Source organism: Pseudovirgaria hyperparasitica (genome assembly GCF_010093815.1).
Source record: "Pseudovirgaria hyperparasitica strain CBS 121739 unplaced genomic scaffold EJ05scaffold_7, whole genome shotgun sequence".
Taxonomy (NCBI): domain Eukaryota; kingdom Fungi; phylum Ascomycota; class Dothideomycetes; order Acrospermales; family Acrospermaceae; genus Pseudovirgaria; species Pseudovirgaria hyperparasitica.
Window position 1 is genome coordinate 914,074 of NW_022985555.1, and position 13,638 is coordinate 927,711.

General features: G+C 50.6%; 5 protein-coding genes across 5 annotated transcripts; 3 read left to right on the forward strand and 2 right to left on the reverse strand.

The window, feature by feature from the left end:
- Positions 1-153: 153 nt before the first annotated feature.
- On the forward strand, positions 154-1,450 carry EJ05DRAFT_500117 (uncharacterized protein; the record flags this gene model as incomplete). The annotated part of the gene is made up of 4 exons (XM_033746950.1): positions 154-186; positions 234-577; positions 642-873; positions 929-1,450. 4 exons carry the CDS (start codon positions 154-156, stop codon positions 1,448-1,450), a joined length of 1,131 nt encoding a protein of 376 aa, XP_033601047.1.
- A 1,599-nt stretch (positions 1,451-3,049) lies between these two features.
- EJ05DRAFT_492823 (putative 14-3-3 family protein ArtA) lies at positions 3,050-4,044 on the reverse strand (the record flags this gene model as incomplete). Its single annotated transcript, XM_033746060.1, has 5 exons — positions 3,050-3,160; positions 3,208-3,278; positions 3,332-3,573; positions 3,626-3,932; positions 3,984-4,044. 5 exons carry the CDS (start codon positions 4,042-4,044, stop codon positions 3,050-3,052), a joined length of 792 nt encoding a protein of 263 aa, XP_033601048.1.
- Positions 4,045-5,446: 1,402 nt separating this feature from the next.
- Positions 5,447-6,324, forward strand: EJ05DRAFT_510504 (uncharacterized protein). The gene is made up of 4 exons (XM_033748177.1): positions 5,447-5,615; positions 5,694-5,759; positions 5,822-5,887; positions 6,105-6,324. Exons 1-4 carry the CDS (start codon positions 5,491-5,493, stop codon positions 6,136-6,138), a joined length of 291 nt encoding a protein of 96 aa, XP_033601049.1. The 5' UTR covers positions 5,447-5,490; the 3' UTR covers positions 6,139-6,324.
- EJ05DRAFT_510505 (uncharacterized protein) lies at positions 6,218-9,148 on the reverse strand. The gene is made up of 3 exons (XM_033748178.1): positions 9,063-9,148; positions 6,874-9,005; positions 6,218-6,819 (listed from the first exon to the last, which is right to left on the reverse strand). Exons 2-3 carry the CDS (start codon positions 8,983-8,985, stop codon positions 6,631-6,633), a joined length of 2,301 nt encoding a protein of 766 aa, XP_033601050.1. The 5' UTR covers positions 8,986-9,005; positions 9,063-9,148; the 3' UTR covers positions 6,218-6,630.
- A 285-nt stretch (positions 9,149-9,433) lies between these two features.
- Positions 9,434-11,083, forward strand: EJ05DRAFT_500121 (uncharacterized protein; the record flags this gene model as incomplete). The annotated part of the gene is made up of 4 exons (XM_033746951.1): positions 9,434-9,488; positions 9,544-9,954; positions 10,005-10,276; positions 10,373-11,083. 4 exons carry the CDS (start codon positions 9,434-9,436, stop codon positions 11,081-11,083), a joined length of 1,449 nt encoding a protein of 482 aa, XP_033601051.1.
- Positions 11,084-13,638: the final 2,555 nt, after the last annotated feature.

Sequence of the window (13,638 nt, forward strand, 5' to 3'; positions counted from 1 at the left end):
TGCCGTCATTGTCTATTCCTATTCTCAACACCTCTTACATAACCTGTCTGGCCATCACTAGTCTCTCGAAGCCCATTGAGCTCTAGACACTGGGTGTATGATTCTCGTCTGTCTACGACAACCGTCAGTCTCGTTAATATGAACTCCCTCAACATGACGCGGGAAATGCAAGACGAGCTCGCAGCTGTACGCCCTCTGCTCTGGTACTCCTCACATCCACTCACTCCTCACAGGCCACATCATTCCACTCCTCGCCCAATCGCGGCGCCTCGGTGCCCCAGCTATCTGCAATTCCTGAGCAACGCATGTCTATCTCAGAATGGCGCGCCAAGATGGGCATCGACCCTGCCAACCAGATCAAGCTTGTCAAGCTCTCTCACATGCGCTACCAGCATCCCGACCTGGCCAAGATCACAACATTTCTGCGGCATTTTGGCATGAGCGTGGCGGCAAAGACGGAGACAAAGTTGTGGTATAAGGGTTATGGGACGGATCAATACGTGTACTACGCACAGTACGGTGAGAAGAAGTTTCTGGGTGGCTGTTTTGAGGTTGAGAGTTTTGCGGATCTGGAGAAGTATGTACTCTGCCACTCCTGGCTGAAGGGAGAAAAGGGATGTGCTAACGTGACTTTGGGACAGAGCCGCAACTCTACCAAACGCGACTGAAATACAAAAAATAGACGACGCGCCGGGAGGAGGATACATGAGGTCCTTTACAGATCCAGAGGGCTTCCAGGTGAATCTCATATACGGCCAGACGCCCAAGGAAGCAGGCCAGCAACCCGAAGTCCTCGTGACAAACTACGAGCAAGACAAGCCACGCAAAGCCCGTTTCCAGAGATTCACGCTCGGCCCGGCCGAAGTACACAAGGTAGACTCCATCCCTCAACATGATCATCCTGCAGCAACTCAAGTATTCTTTTCAGCTCGGCCACTTCGGTCTCTGCGTCACCGACTTCGCCGCCCAAGCCGACTTCTACCTGCGCACCTTCAACCTCGTACCCACCGATTTCCTCTACGCCGACCTCAGGGCGCTCGAAGACCGCGAAGACGTCGCCCTTCCGAAACCCGAAGACCGCAAAGACGTCGCCCTCTTCGCGCACATCGACCGCGGCAGCACCTACGTCGACCATCACACCTTCTTCATGACCGACAGTGCGACCTCCCACGTCCACCACTGCTCCTTTGAGGTGCACGATTTCGACAGTCAGAACCTGGGCCACGAGTGGCTTGCGCAAGAGGGGTACGAGAGCGTGTGGGGCGTCGGCAGACATGTTCTAGGCAGTCAGATTTTCGACTACTGGTGGGACACGACTGGGAACATGATTGAGCATTACACGGATGGCGATTTGGTTAATGAGGACACTCCGATTGGGTGGGCTCTGGCGCGGGGCGATACGGATCTAGCAGTGTGGGGACCGGATCCTCCGAAGTGGTTTCTGGCATAGGCTGTTTTGTGTTGTGGTGTTGTGGTTTGTGGTGTGGTGTTGTGAGAGAGTCCGGGGGGGAATCGATCTTGCGGATTGAGGAGTTGAGACTTTGGGCGTTGTTCTTCGGTCACCGACGCGGCAAGATAGGTGATACAGGGGATGTATGAATGAAGACGAATCTTCTCGTTTTACGCCGCACCGACCGGAACTCAATGTATATTGAAGAACAAAATACACAAAATATTGTCCATCCGTCTATCCGTATCGATATCAATACCCTCTTCAACAAACAGACAAACAAACAAACAAACAAACATACACAGACATACAACAGCCAAGACAGTGAAGTATGATGCGACGAGAGTAAGGCATCCAAAAATAAACAAGAAATCAGGCTTTGAAATGAATAGGTGCGTCTAATAGTGTTTGTCTAGGCGAGTGACGAAGGAGAGCGCGCTGTGTAGAGTGAAGATTGTTTCATGGTGCTCAGCACGGAATGCGTTGTATCCGAAGAAAAAGAATGTTGTCTGGGTGTATATGCTTGACGAGAGAATGGAGAGCGATGTGCTGTGTGCTGTGTGCTGTATGCTGGATGTGCTTAAGACGACATGAAATCATGGAGCGGACTAGATCAGATGCATCCTGAGATCAGACAGGTGCACATACACGGATTCGCACTCAGCACTCGCGAAGTAATCGTCTTTCTCTTCTAACACACTGCTAGGGTAAGTACCTAAGGTATAAAGGAAGCGACGACGACGACGAAGAAAGACCCACAGTCTCTTGCTCTAAAAAGCGTCCATAAACCGAGTGGCTCCAGGTGCTCTCCTCCCACATACCAATACAACATTGTCCTTTCTTTCCTTCGTAGGCAGTCTTCTTTGTCAAAAGTTGGGGGTACGTGGGATCTGAAAGGCGATTCCTATCGATCACTGAGATACCGTCTCATATGTCATCGTGCTAATTTATCTTGCCAACCCCCGAAAAATAAAAATTATGGAGGATGCGAGATGGCTACCGCAGTAGTGTGGTTCTTGGTTGTAGGATCGTCTTAAAGCTCGCTCTCCGGGTCGGGTGGCATTCTTGTATGTGCCTGTGTATGAGACGGGCGTCCTGTTTCATGGTGATGAGCAGCGAAGAGATGGCAGCACTACTGAAGGGCGACTTACGTGGCCTCACAAGGAATTCCACAGTTGCCTGGATCTCAGGCTGACGTATGCGTAACCTTAACGACATGCAAGAATAGGATAGTCGTGTAGGAACGATACCATGGAACTTTGGGCAGACATTTGAGAGAATACAAACAGTGACAAGAGTGACTGAAACAGCTAAAGACCCTGTGGTTTATGACACGTGTTCCAGCCAGGTTGGTATACATAGAACAAGTAGCAAAACTGAAACCAGAGCACAAATGGGATCTTAGAGGCTTGAAATTGTGAATCTAAAAGCCAGGAAAAGTAACACTACGCTCGTTCCTTTCAAAGACAGGGTATTCCATGAATCTGCCTTACCGAGTAGGTTCATGGGAACATATGTTCTAAGCACTACAGCCCGTATCAAATGCTACCAACCCGTTGCGCTCCGCCTTGTGTCCATACATCCATGTTGTGACAGAGTTTACTCGGCAGCCTTGGTCTCTTCGGTGGCAGCCGGTGTCTCGGAAGGTGTCTCCTTGGACTCGGTGGACGGCTCTGCAGCTGGCTCAGCCTCGGACGAAGTCCAGAGGGTCTAATTGAAATCAGTAAATAGGTCGTTGCGCAAATGACAGTACTCACCAAGTTATCACGCAGGAGCTGCATAATCAGGGTGGAGTCTTTGTAGCTCTCCTCGGACAGGGTATCCAATTCTGCACAAAGGATTAGCACACGTAAGGCGAAGCATTTGCAGATCATGACTTACCAGCGATAGCATCATCGAACGCTGATTTGGCAAGGTGACACGCCTGGTCGGGAGAGTTCAAGATCTCGTAGTAGAAAACAGAGAAGTTCAACGCAAGACCCAGGCGAATTGGGTGTGTCGGGGCAAGGTCAGTCTGTGCGACCTCGGTAGCGGCCTTGTATGCCTCCAACGATTTATCTGCGGATGTCTTGCGCTTGTCACCCATGGCGAACTCGGCGAGGTAACGGTGGTAGTCTCCCTTCCTGAATATCGTCAGCAAATACCATATTGTCGATACAGAAGATACGAACGTACATCTTGTGATAGAAGACCTTGGATTCACCGCTCTGAGCGGAGGGAATGAGGTGCTTATCAAGTACTTCGAGAATGTCTTCACAGATCTTTGCAAGCTCCTGCTCGATCTTGGTACGGTAGTCCTTAATCAGACCGACCTGGGCCTCGTTGCCCTTTGATTCCTCTTTCTGTTCGATGGAGGTCACGATTCTCCAAGACGCACGTCGTGCACCGATGACGTTCTTGTAGGCGACTGAGAGAAGATTTCGCTCCTCAACACTGAGCTCTTGGTCTGCGGAGGCAACAGCCTTCATGTTCTCGACCATTTCTAGGTAGAGGTTTAGCGTACCATACAAAGACAAAATGGTAACAGTCATACCTTCATAACGCTCGGCCTGCTCAGCCAGCTTGGCCAAATACACGGAGTCTTCGTAACCCATTTTCAAGGAAAACTCTGCGAATTGAGATGTTAGCAAGATCTAGTAAGTAAATCAAGTCGCGCCTGTTCGAAGTTGAAGATGAGACTAGTGCACTCGTCGCCAGTGAAACCATAAAGCAACTGGCTGAGAACAAAAGCGACTGTTTGGAAATCAGGTGCATCACTCCGTTGACATGACCACAAAATGTGATGTTCGTGGTGTTCAAAGCGTGCTCGAGATTGAGGGTGAAAGATAACGATCGACGTCAAGCTCGCAGTGGGGTCAAGGGGTAGCAGAAACCGCAACCCTACAGAGCCCCTGCGTTGCGAGAGCGTCGAACTTCTCCATCGCTATCGCGTTGAATGCGGATGCGCCTTAGAGGTGCGCATCGGTATACGACGACTTGGGATTGGGGGGTTGTTGCTTGTTGTCTCGCGACTGATCTTGGCTGCAGCCAGAAGAGGGATGGCACGATGACGACAAAGATGGGGTAATCTTACCTAGTAGAAGTTTCGGAGGAGGGTGGACAGGCGATAGAGGGAGTTGAGGAGAAAGTAGAGTGTATGCGTAAAAGCACAAGAACTGGTCGAAAGATTTGAGTGGGATAGAGAGATTCTTTGGCGGTGTCAGTGTTTTGAGGAGGAGATGGTGGGTTGTTGGCGGTCGTAAGTTGATGGAAGGAGCCAGTCGGTGGGCGTGGTCAGGGCTTTCAATCAACTAGGCGAGAGCCAATTAAATGAGTCTGTGCCTAGTCGTTTTCGGATTATGGATGCCTTGTCATTCTGCCTTATTCCTGCCTGAGTTCCGTTAACGCCTACCTGGCTGCACCTTCGACATGGCACAATCGTAAGGTTGATATGTTGGGTCAACTCATACTTTCCGACCCCACATGAGCCCATCCATACATACCGCGATGATAACAGGATGTACATGAGTCAGGACTGATATTCATAGCACGTACACGATCAAGTTTTGGCATGCGGTAGTCCTAGCATATACGAGGGTCTCCTTGTAATCGTGTACTGCATAGAGCCAACTTTCGGTACGTTACATCATCATACTCCCTAATCACCCATGTGGTACTCTTAAAGCAGAGGGTATAATACGTTTGTGAGCGGCAACGCATACGAGTTCTATAAATACACGTGTCATCTCACACTCGTGTCCCTTGCCAGCTCTTGTTTGAAGGTCGTCTGATAGAGGTAGCTAAAACTTTGCAAACGAGCCGCCTTTCATTACCGATGCTCTATGATAAACAAGTAACATTGTGCTGAACATTATTTTCTACTATGAAGATTCGAATCACGTTATAATGGTATGACGCACGCCAGATGCCACGTGATGTGCCAAGCATGACCATAGCTCTTGCATACCTAGGTAGAGAGGTAGATGCTAGATCAAGTATTGCTCCGCTCGACATCACCACATATCAAATCGAAATATACCATCTTACAAAGCTCAATCATCATGATTCGCGCTACCATCATCAAGTCTGCTCGGCCTCTTGCCAACGGCCGTTTGTTCTCTACCAGCCTGAGGACCATGGCAGAGGGGGACACCGGCGCTGTAAGGCCCGGCGGTTCTGCGCAAAGGTAATGTAATATCGTTTCCAATTGATCGAGAAATACATTCAATTCGCTTTCCAACTCATGGTCTAATATCGATACTAGCGATGCCTTCAATAAACGTGAGAAGGCTGCCGAAGACCAATACATCCGCCAGGAAGAACTCGAGAAGTAAGCTACACCACTCGTGGCAGATGTACAAAAGGGACAACCGCTGATATCACATCTATCAGAATCAAACAGATCCGTGAGAAGATCAGTAAAGAGCGGGAACACATCGACCAGCTGGACAAGACCCTGTACGTGTTACCTTCCTGAATTCCACTATACTCTCCATTTTCTCTTTCTCTCCGGAGTGGAGTCAAGAGTAGGTATATGTGTGAGCACATCGATAGGTCCCCGCAAGCCGCTGCATATCTTTATAGACGTGGCTGGGGCTGAAGTACGGCGCTGAAGATGGCAAAAAAACATCAATCTACACGGGGTGGAGCTAATGGCTTTTCTTTCTTTCTACAGACAGGATCTCATGGAAAAGAAGGGGCAGAAATAGTTTCAACACTGCTATTCCTATCTTTCTGCTGTTGCGAAAGCTAACGCAGGGTGTTGGGGTGGATAGGCAGGAGCTCGATGAACAGCATCGTCAGAGTGGACAGGGCGAGCACCAGCTGTGAACCAGCAATCCGGCCACGACCATCGTCACTCCCAATCTTTGTTCGCTGAGCGTTTGCTTCGTCTGCTGATTTCTCGTCAATCATTTACTCAATACTCTAAACGTCAAAATTCAAAACACAGAACGAAACTGCTTGATGGTTCGACTCACTTATGAACTCCTCTCTACCACCATGTATAGCTAGTCGTCTTGATTGACAATCTCCCAATTGTAAAGAATTGATGCATTTCATGAAAAACCCATGTTACATCCTTCTGTGAACGAAAGAGTATATCTAATTTTACATCCTCAAATTGCACATTTGAGCTCCATTAAGCTAGTAAACTGTTCATCTACGCGTGAGTATCGGATATCAGTAAAAGTCCATTACTTTTAACGCCTCATGTAACTCTTGTAGAAGTCCTCCGCCGGGTCGGTGCCGAGGCCGCGATATCCGTTTGCTCCTAGCCGTTGGCCATCACGTTGTGCAGCCTCGATCTTAGCCTTGAGCTGAGCCGCACCGGAATCAATCTGAGTGAGCTGTTGCAAGTGTTGATTCAGGATCTTGACAACCTGCGAAAGCTGAAATATATGTTAGCACTAACATGACAAGCTACCGGGTTTCGGAAAACTTACTGGATCGTCGGTCTTGGCCTTGCTCAATGTCGACGACACCCCATTGATCTCCTCGATCGTCTCCTTCAGCTCACCATTCATTTCATTGACTCTTTCGTTCAGCTTCTCTGCCAGCTTGTAAGTCCGCTCTCTTTCCTGGTCCGGTCCTTGTAGCGCCCCCTCGCCGTTCTGGCCAACGCTGTTCTTGATCAATTGGTCGACCTGACCCTCATACACATCGAGCCACTGGGAAAGCTCGTCTTGTTGACTCTCTACGTTGCGTAGCTGCTTCTCAACCTCAGAGGCGTCGCGCTCTGCTTGGAAAGCCTTCGAGTATAGCTTACTGATCTTGTCGCTATTCTCGACGAGTAATCTATCCCATGAAGCGACTTGTTCAGCTTGCGATTGAAAGTCTTTCTGGTATTTGGCGAGATCAGTAGCCCATCTTGTGATTATATCATCTATAGACTTGTTCTTTAAGCGGGAGGCTGCGTCAGGGGTAGGACCGATCGTTGAAGCGCCCAGATTCGTGGAAGCTCCCAGTCCTGCTGCTCCACCGCTAGTCGCTGCCGTTGCGGTACCACCAGCAGTCGTACCTACTGCGGATGCTGGCGTGGCATTGCTCGCGGGAGCACCAAATAAGGTAGGAGCCGCGGTACCAGTGGTTGCTGGAGCACCACTAGATGATGAGGTCTCTGCTGGCTTGCTCCCAAAGGGACTGGATTTAGTGTTCGAGTCTGTGGCTGTAGCGCTGCCGAAGAGATTAGGTTTAGTACCAGTACCACCAAAGAGGCCAGTAGAAGATGCCGTTGATGCTGCAGGCTTTGGAGCCCCGAAAAGACCTCCAGAGGAAGCTGTTGTAGTGGGGACGGCTGTAGCAGCCGTGGTGGTCGAGTTAGATGCTAGTTGTGATGTGCTAGCACCTAAACTTGGAGTAGAGGTACCGGATGATGGCTTTGCGCCAAAAAGTCCAGATGATGATGAAGTAGTCGTGGCCGTTGGGGCCGCGGGTTGAGACAGACCCTGTGGATTTGATTGTGTTCCGCCTATATTGCCGAAAAGACCCCCTGAAGATGGCTTCGATGCATTCCCTTGCCCTCCAAGAGCAAAGGGCGACGACTGAGCAGCATTGGGCTGGTTGGACTGCGCTGAAACTGGAGCTGTTTGTGAAGCTGACGAAGTATCGCTCTTTGATACAGGTGGAGCAAAGAGACCGGGCGATGTTCCTTGCGCAGCGGCTCCGAACAGAGGTCCCGATGAAGCGGGTTTGCTGCCCTGGTTACCAAATAGTCCTCCACTGGTTGCCTGAGTTGGGCCTGCGGATAAGGGGGTAGTTGACGGAGTCGTCGTGTTGGGTTTCGAGCCGAACAGTGACCCTCCGCTGCCCTGAGCCTGTGCACCAAACAGACCAGTAGACGGCGGAGGATTACCGGCAGGAGTCGTGGAACCGAAACTGAAAGCAGGTTTACTGGCTGCTGGTGTTGCTGCTCCGGAATTACCTCCAGAAGGAGAGACGCCTGTAGAAGCTCCAAATAGCCCACCAGTTTTCGCAGCTGCTCCTACTCCTGCTGTGCTTGTTTTGCTGCCGAAAAGTCCACCTCCGCCCGTAGATGTGACAGCGTCTCCACTGCTTGTGCCTCCAAAAGTCGAACCGCCTCCTCCAAATAAACCAGAACCGCCTGATGTCCCTGTTGTCGTGTTTCCTCCGGCTCCGAGAGGACTCGGTTTACTAGGCTGAGTTGATCCCGTAGTATTCGATCCGCCAAAGGGCGACCCTCCTGCGTTCCCAAAGCCGAAAGATGGTTTTGCTCCTGACGTTGTGGCATTGGAGCCAAACAGACTTGGCGCCGATGTTGTATTTGAAGTCGATGCAGGATTTCCAAAGCTAAACGCCGGCTTGCTTTGATTCGCATCTCCGGTCGATGTCGAACCGAATAGCCCACTGCCCGAGTTGTTTGCGTTGCTGTTGTTGGCGTTGCCGAATGGCGAACTGCTACTATTTCCTCCACTAGGCTGCCCAAAAAGTGCACCACCTGCGGGCTTGTTTGTATTGTTTCCAAAAAGACCAGAGCCGCTGCTGGATGCAGCCGGCCCTGAGCTTTGCCCAAAGGTAAATTTTGGGGGATTGGACATCTTGGAGCCGTGTAGCTACCCTGGAAGCGTGTCAGTTCTTAGTACGGTCGCAAAGGAAAAGATATCTGATCGCGTACTCAGTCGCTTACCACTATAAGATGCAGTCACTTTTAGACAACCAAATATGACGCGCAACGGGCTCGAAAATGTAGACTGGGAAGCTTGACAAGCCGATTGACGCGACCACTAACCTACAACAAGGCGGCAGAACCCCGGAAGAGCGTCGCGCTTGCTAGCTTTACGCCCAGCTAGAGGGCGGGCAGCGGTCCAGGGTGATCTACAGCCGGTAGCGACTGTCCCTAATCTCTCTCGTATCTGAACGTTTCAGACTTCATTTCATGCAGCTGCTCATGCACTTGTATTCATAATTCTGAGATTGTACGGACCTTGACCTGCTGATAGCTTTCTCGCACGAAACATCATTGTTGAAAGCCGGCCTCCACACGCTATGGCTGACGGACAGCCCCCAAAGTTGAACACCAATCTCGGCACACATGAACAAGGTACGCAAGTACAGGGTCCTTCTACTTTAAAGATATACGTTTAACTATGTATTAGATTCTTCCAGCGACGAGCATTTCTCGGATGCCCCAGAGCAGAAAGCTCCCATCGACCGATCGAAGGGCAATTCGCCCATACCCATAACTCGAGTGGAGCGAGTCGACGACCAACCGAGCCATGGTGAAGTGCCCGGAACACCAGCATACGACCTACGTACCAAGGATGCAGTCCCTGATGAGGTGGAGATTGTCCCAGACGGCTTGAGGAGCAGAAGCGCATCAAGAGTGCTCCCTGAAGATCGTCCGTTGACTCCCGGTGGATCACCTATCCCTGTCACCATAGTAGAGAGGGTAGATGATGAACCTGCGCACGGTGAGGTACCCGGGACTGCAGCTCACGAACTGCGTAAGATGGATGCAGCGCCAGATATCGTACTGAAGGCACCAGTGACACAGAAGCGTGACGACGGTAGGGTTACTATGTCCACAGAAGCACGAAAATGAAGCTAAATGGCCTAGAGCAGCCTCCAAATGAGTTCGATGAAACTACTGTACCGCCGAATGGTCTACCAGACGGTGAAGGCGAAGATAGCAACGAGGGAATGGAGGAGGACAATGATGATGGCTTTGGTGACGATTTTGATGATTTTGAACAAGGCGAGGAAGGTGCTGATGATGATTTTGGCGATTTTGATGATGGCTTTCAAGACGGCGCAGATCAGCAGGATAGTGCATTACACACCCCGGTCCAGACAGCCAGAACATTTGCACCACTCCCGTCTTCCGTTCCTGTAAGTTCCCTACAGAAAATCCAATTTATGAACCTTCTCTCCAATTATACATCTGCTTGTGATACGACTTCACGCTAACAAAAGCCGTGCCTACAGCCTATACTCGACTTTAATGACTACTCAACGCTCATAGAGGTGCAAGAAGCTACCCAGCCCTACGTGGCGAGTATATTTCCCAGTTTAAAAGACCTTCCAGAATCAACGACAGCTTCAGAAGACGCAAACTCAATATTCTTGTCAGAACGCAGTCTCTCATTGTGGTCGCAACTGGTTGCGCCACCACCGTTGCAGCCACCGAATTGGGTACGATCTCGTATTCGTCGCCTGTTTCTTGTCTCGCTCGGCGTCCCTGTGGATCTCGACGAGATACTACCAGCGAGTAAACAAAAGAAATTAATTCTTCCGTCCATGAAGATATCCGCAGACAGGTCACCACGACCATCAGATGACCGTGCGAATGGCGCGATCGAGCGTCTGAAGAAGGGCGAGAATGCTTCTAGCACATCCGTCGACTCGTCGTCATCAAAACCAGGCCGTCCAGGCAGTAAGCGCAGAGGACCCCCACCAGCGCCTGAGCTGGACATCAGTTCGACGACCATATTGTGTTCTACCACCGAAATAGCATTGAACAACTTCACAGATGCGGAATTGAGGGCACACGTGAAAAGATTAAAGGCACTGACCCTGCAGGCAGAGGAAGTCCTTCAATACTGGACAAAGCGGGTGGATAGTGCAATAGGGGATAAGGAGGCTTTCGAGGGCGTCATTGAGAACCTCGTCAAGCATGCCAAAAAGGTCCGGAACTGAGTGGTGTATCTGCACCTACAGATCGGCATATAGCGAATACAAACTACAATATCGCTCGCCGTTTACACATATGCCGTGTCTACGCATATTCGCATGCACTAGCAACGCTTTGACTTTCCTTCTCATCAAGTCCTCGCACTGCCTGTCCACTATATCTCATCGCCTCACTACTTCACATCGTCCCGTTGATCTCCATCATGACTCACCTAGATCCAGCACCTCAAATCTTACCCAACACCGGTTCATAACCAGTAGTGTTCGTGATCTGACATCGAACGATATATCTCGCCCCCGCCAACCGGGGTGCGCAGGCCACGCGGGGAAATCCCAGCCCGATGTGTTGTCAACGCTTCTCGGGCCGATGTGAGGCTGCCGGCAGCTACTACACCAATGATGGACAACGGCGGGGTCAATATAGGCATGCGGACTAGATGGCAGTGTGAATGCAAGATGAGACAATCATCTTGGCGAAATAGATGTCGGGCAGTGGCTTGGCGGGAGTCCGTTTGTGATGTTTGTGAGGCGGACTGGACATGCGACAGAGAGCAAATGATTGAGTGGGTAGGGCTAAAAACATGGATGGGTGAATTAGTGTAATAATATATGTATAAAGACGGAGGAGTCTCCGGAAAGTATGCGGCTAGAAACGTAGCGCCCATTGATTGGTGTGAGTGTCATCGCTCGACGTTGCCTCGATATGGTATACAGGGAGTGGTGGGGTACGATGAAGAACGTGAAACAGGGTGCACCACGGAGATTCCGATCTTGATGTTAGCTACTGCCTTGTTTCGCTGGAGATGGAGGGAATTGCCTCGGACATCTACAATAATAGTTGCCTTGCATGCGTGAGAACGACGACAGAGCCGATATCTATGCCGCCACGGATCATCTACTTCCATCGATGTCCACTATTTCGAGAGAAAGACTTTTAGAGATTCCACTCATGGCCATTGTCACATGGCCATGACAGTTGCCAAATGCATATGATCATCTACCTATTGCATGTCTCTATATCTCAAACTGCAATGATGTCGATGTCAAGAGGCTGCAGATGTCGGAATAGACTAAATATATCCCTCAGGTATTATGTATGGAGTTCCGCCACAAGGCTTCAATTCCAGGGTCCATCTCGGCGAAATGATACAGACGCCTAGACGACACTAAAGTCAATCAGAGCTCCGTTTAGGACCCTGGCGGCGGCCTTGCGGCAGGGTTAGCGCTCCCTGATTGAGCGACGAGGGCACACAGAGGGGCTAGGGGACCCTGTAGGAAGATTCGTGGACGTTGCGATCGTGCATCTGTGCGGCGGCATGATTCACTTTTTGCCATGCGAGTGTGCATCATCGCATGGGCGGGTTGTCACCAATGGTCAAAGTCTGTTTTAACAGGTGGTCTTCGCCGGCCAGCGGCAGAGAGGGGCTGCAGAGCTCAAGATTTCTCTTGGATCGGATGAGATATTCAGGGGTACGGCACACGATATAGGCTTCTCGAGGTGCGAGGGGGTCGCACTAGAGTTCACATGTGCGCCTCTGCCGTGATGCCGCTCAAGAGATTTGGATGATGCTGTATCCATCCAGGAGGTGTGCGGTGCGGTGAGCAGTCGTGATGAAGGCACGGCTCTCATGATCTCCCCAAGATTAGAGGGTCTGCTTAGAGAGTTGATCTTCGATGAGACATGTCGATCACCATGCGTGGTACTCGTCAGGTCGCTCGAGCATGCCTCTTCGCTCACAGAGTGGCTGATGGTATTGCTTGTTGCGCAGGGAATCTTCTGTACTCGACGTGGTGCTGCGTGCGTGGCCTCCGTGATGAAACGGGAGACATTGGTAGATGTACATAGTATACAGATCTCACCTCAGGACCAATTGGAAAGGAGGCTTACGCCGGTGTGGATTGATGTGTTAAGGAACAAATTATGTGGAGTGGCTACCACAGTGCGTGGCCGCTAGAATGGATCATAGATGCCCCTGGTTGAGCGTCGCAAGTGAGTATAAACAAGCTGATGCTTGTCGGACGAAGACTGGGTGAGATTCAGGAAAAAAAATCTAGAACACGATGCAACGGCCCTGTTTCTAGCCCGGAGATATATAAGTGGACTATTATGTACTTGCGTACCCAAATACCTGTTGCGATAGATAGCGATTATTATTACGCAGTGCAGTACATATTGTTTCTTCTTCCAGGAATACCCCTGAACCCTGGCCGGCGTGCAGAAGCGTCCACTTGAGCCAGAGAAGAAGGCTGCTGCGTCATGGTGCACGGACGGCCCCGTCCCACGATGTCGCCGTACCAGACAACCGCAGCAAACGCAGGCAGTCGTGGAATTCACCGAGCCTAGTCAGCTGGAGTCGCATTGGAGGCCTTGTTGATGCATAATGATCGCGAGAAGGCTTGAGATGGCAAGATACAGTTTTTCATTGCCGCGCCATACTATGTAAGAAGTGCCGTAGCTATGCTGATCCTTTTTGGAAACGGGGTGGGAAGATTCGGCTCAGTTTGGCCCTGTTGGAGGAGGGAGGGGGGGGGTTTAACAGACAGGGCAGACGTCTCGAGGA

Excerpts from the sequence above, each read along its gene's own strand:
- EJ05DRAFT_510505 (XM_033748178.1), bottom strand. The coding sequence starts at position 8,985 with ATGTCCAATCCCCCAAAATTTACCTTTGGGCAAAGCTCAGGGCCGGCT. Across the intron at positions 6,820-6,873 it reads AGGCCAAGACCGACGATCCA|CTTTCGCAGGTTGTCAAGAT; the intron begins GTAAGTTTTCCG and ends CATATATTTCAG.
- EJ05DRAFT_510504 (XM_033748177.1), top strand. The coding sequence starts at position 5,491 with ATGATTCGCGCTACCATCATCAAGTCTGCTCGGCCTCTTGCCAACGGC. Across the intron at positions 5,616-5,693 it reads CCCGGCGGTTCTGCGCAAAG|CGATGCCTTCAATAAACGTG; the intron begins GTAATGTAATAT and ends TATCGATACTAG. Across the intron at positions 5,760-5,821 it reads CGCCAGGAAGAACTCGAGAA|AATCAAACAGATCCGTGAGA; the intron begins GTAAGCTACACC and ends CACATCTATCAG.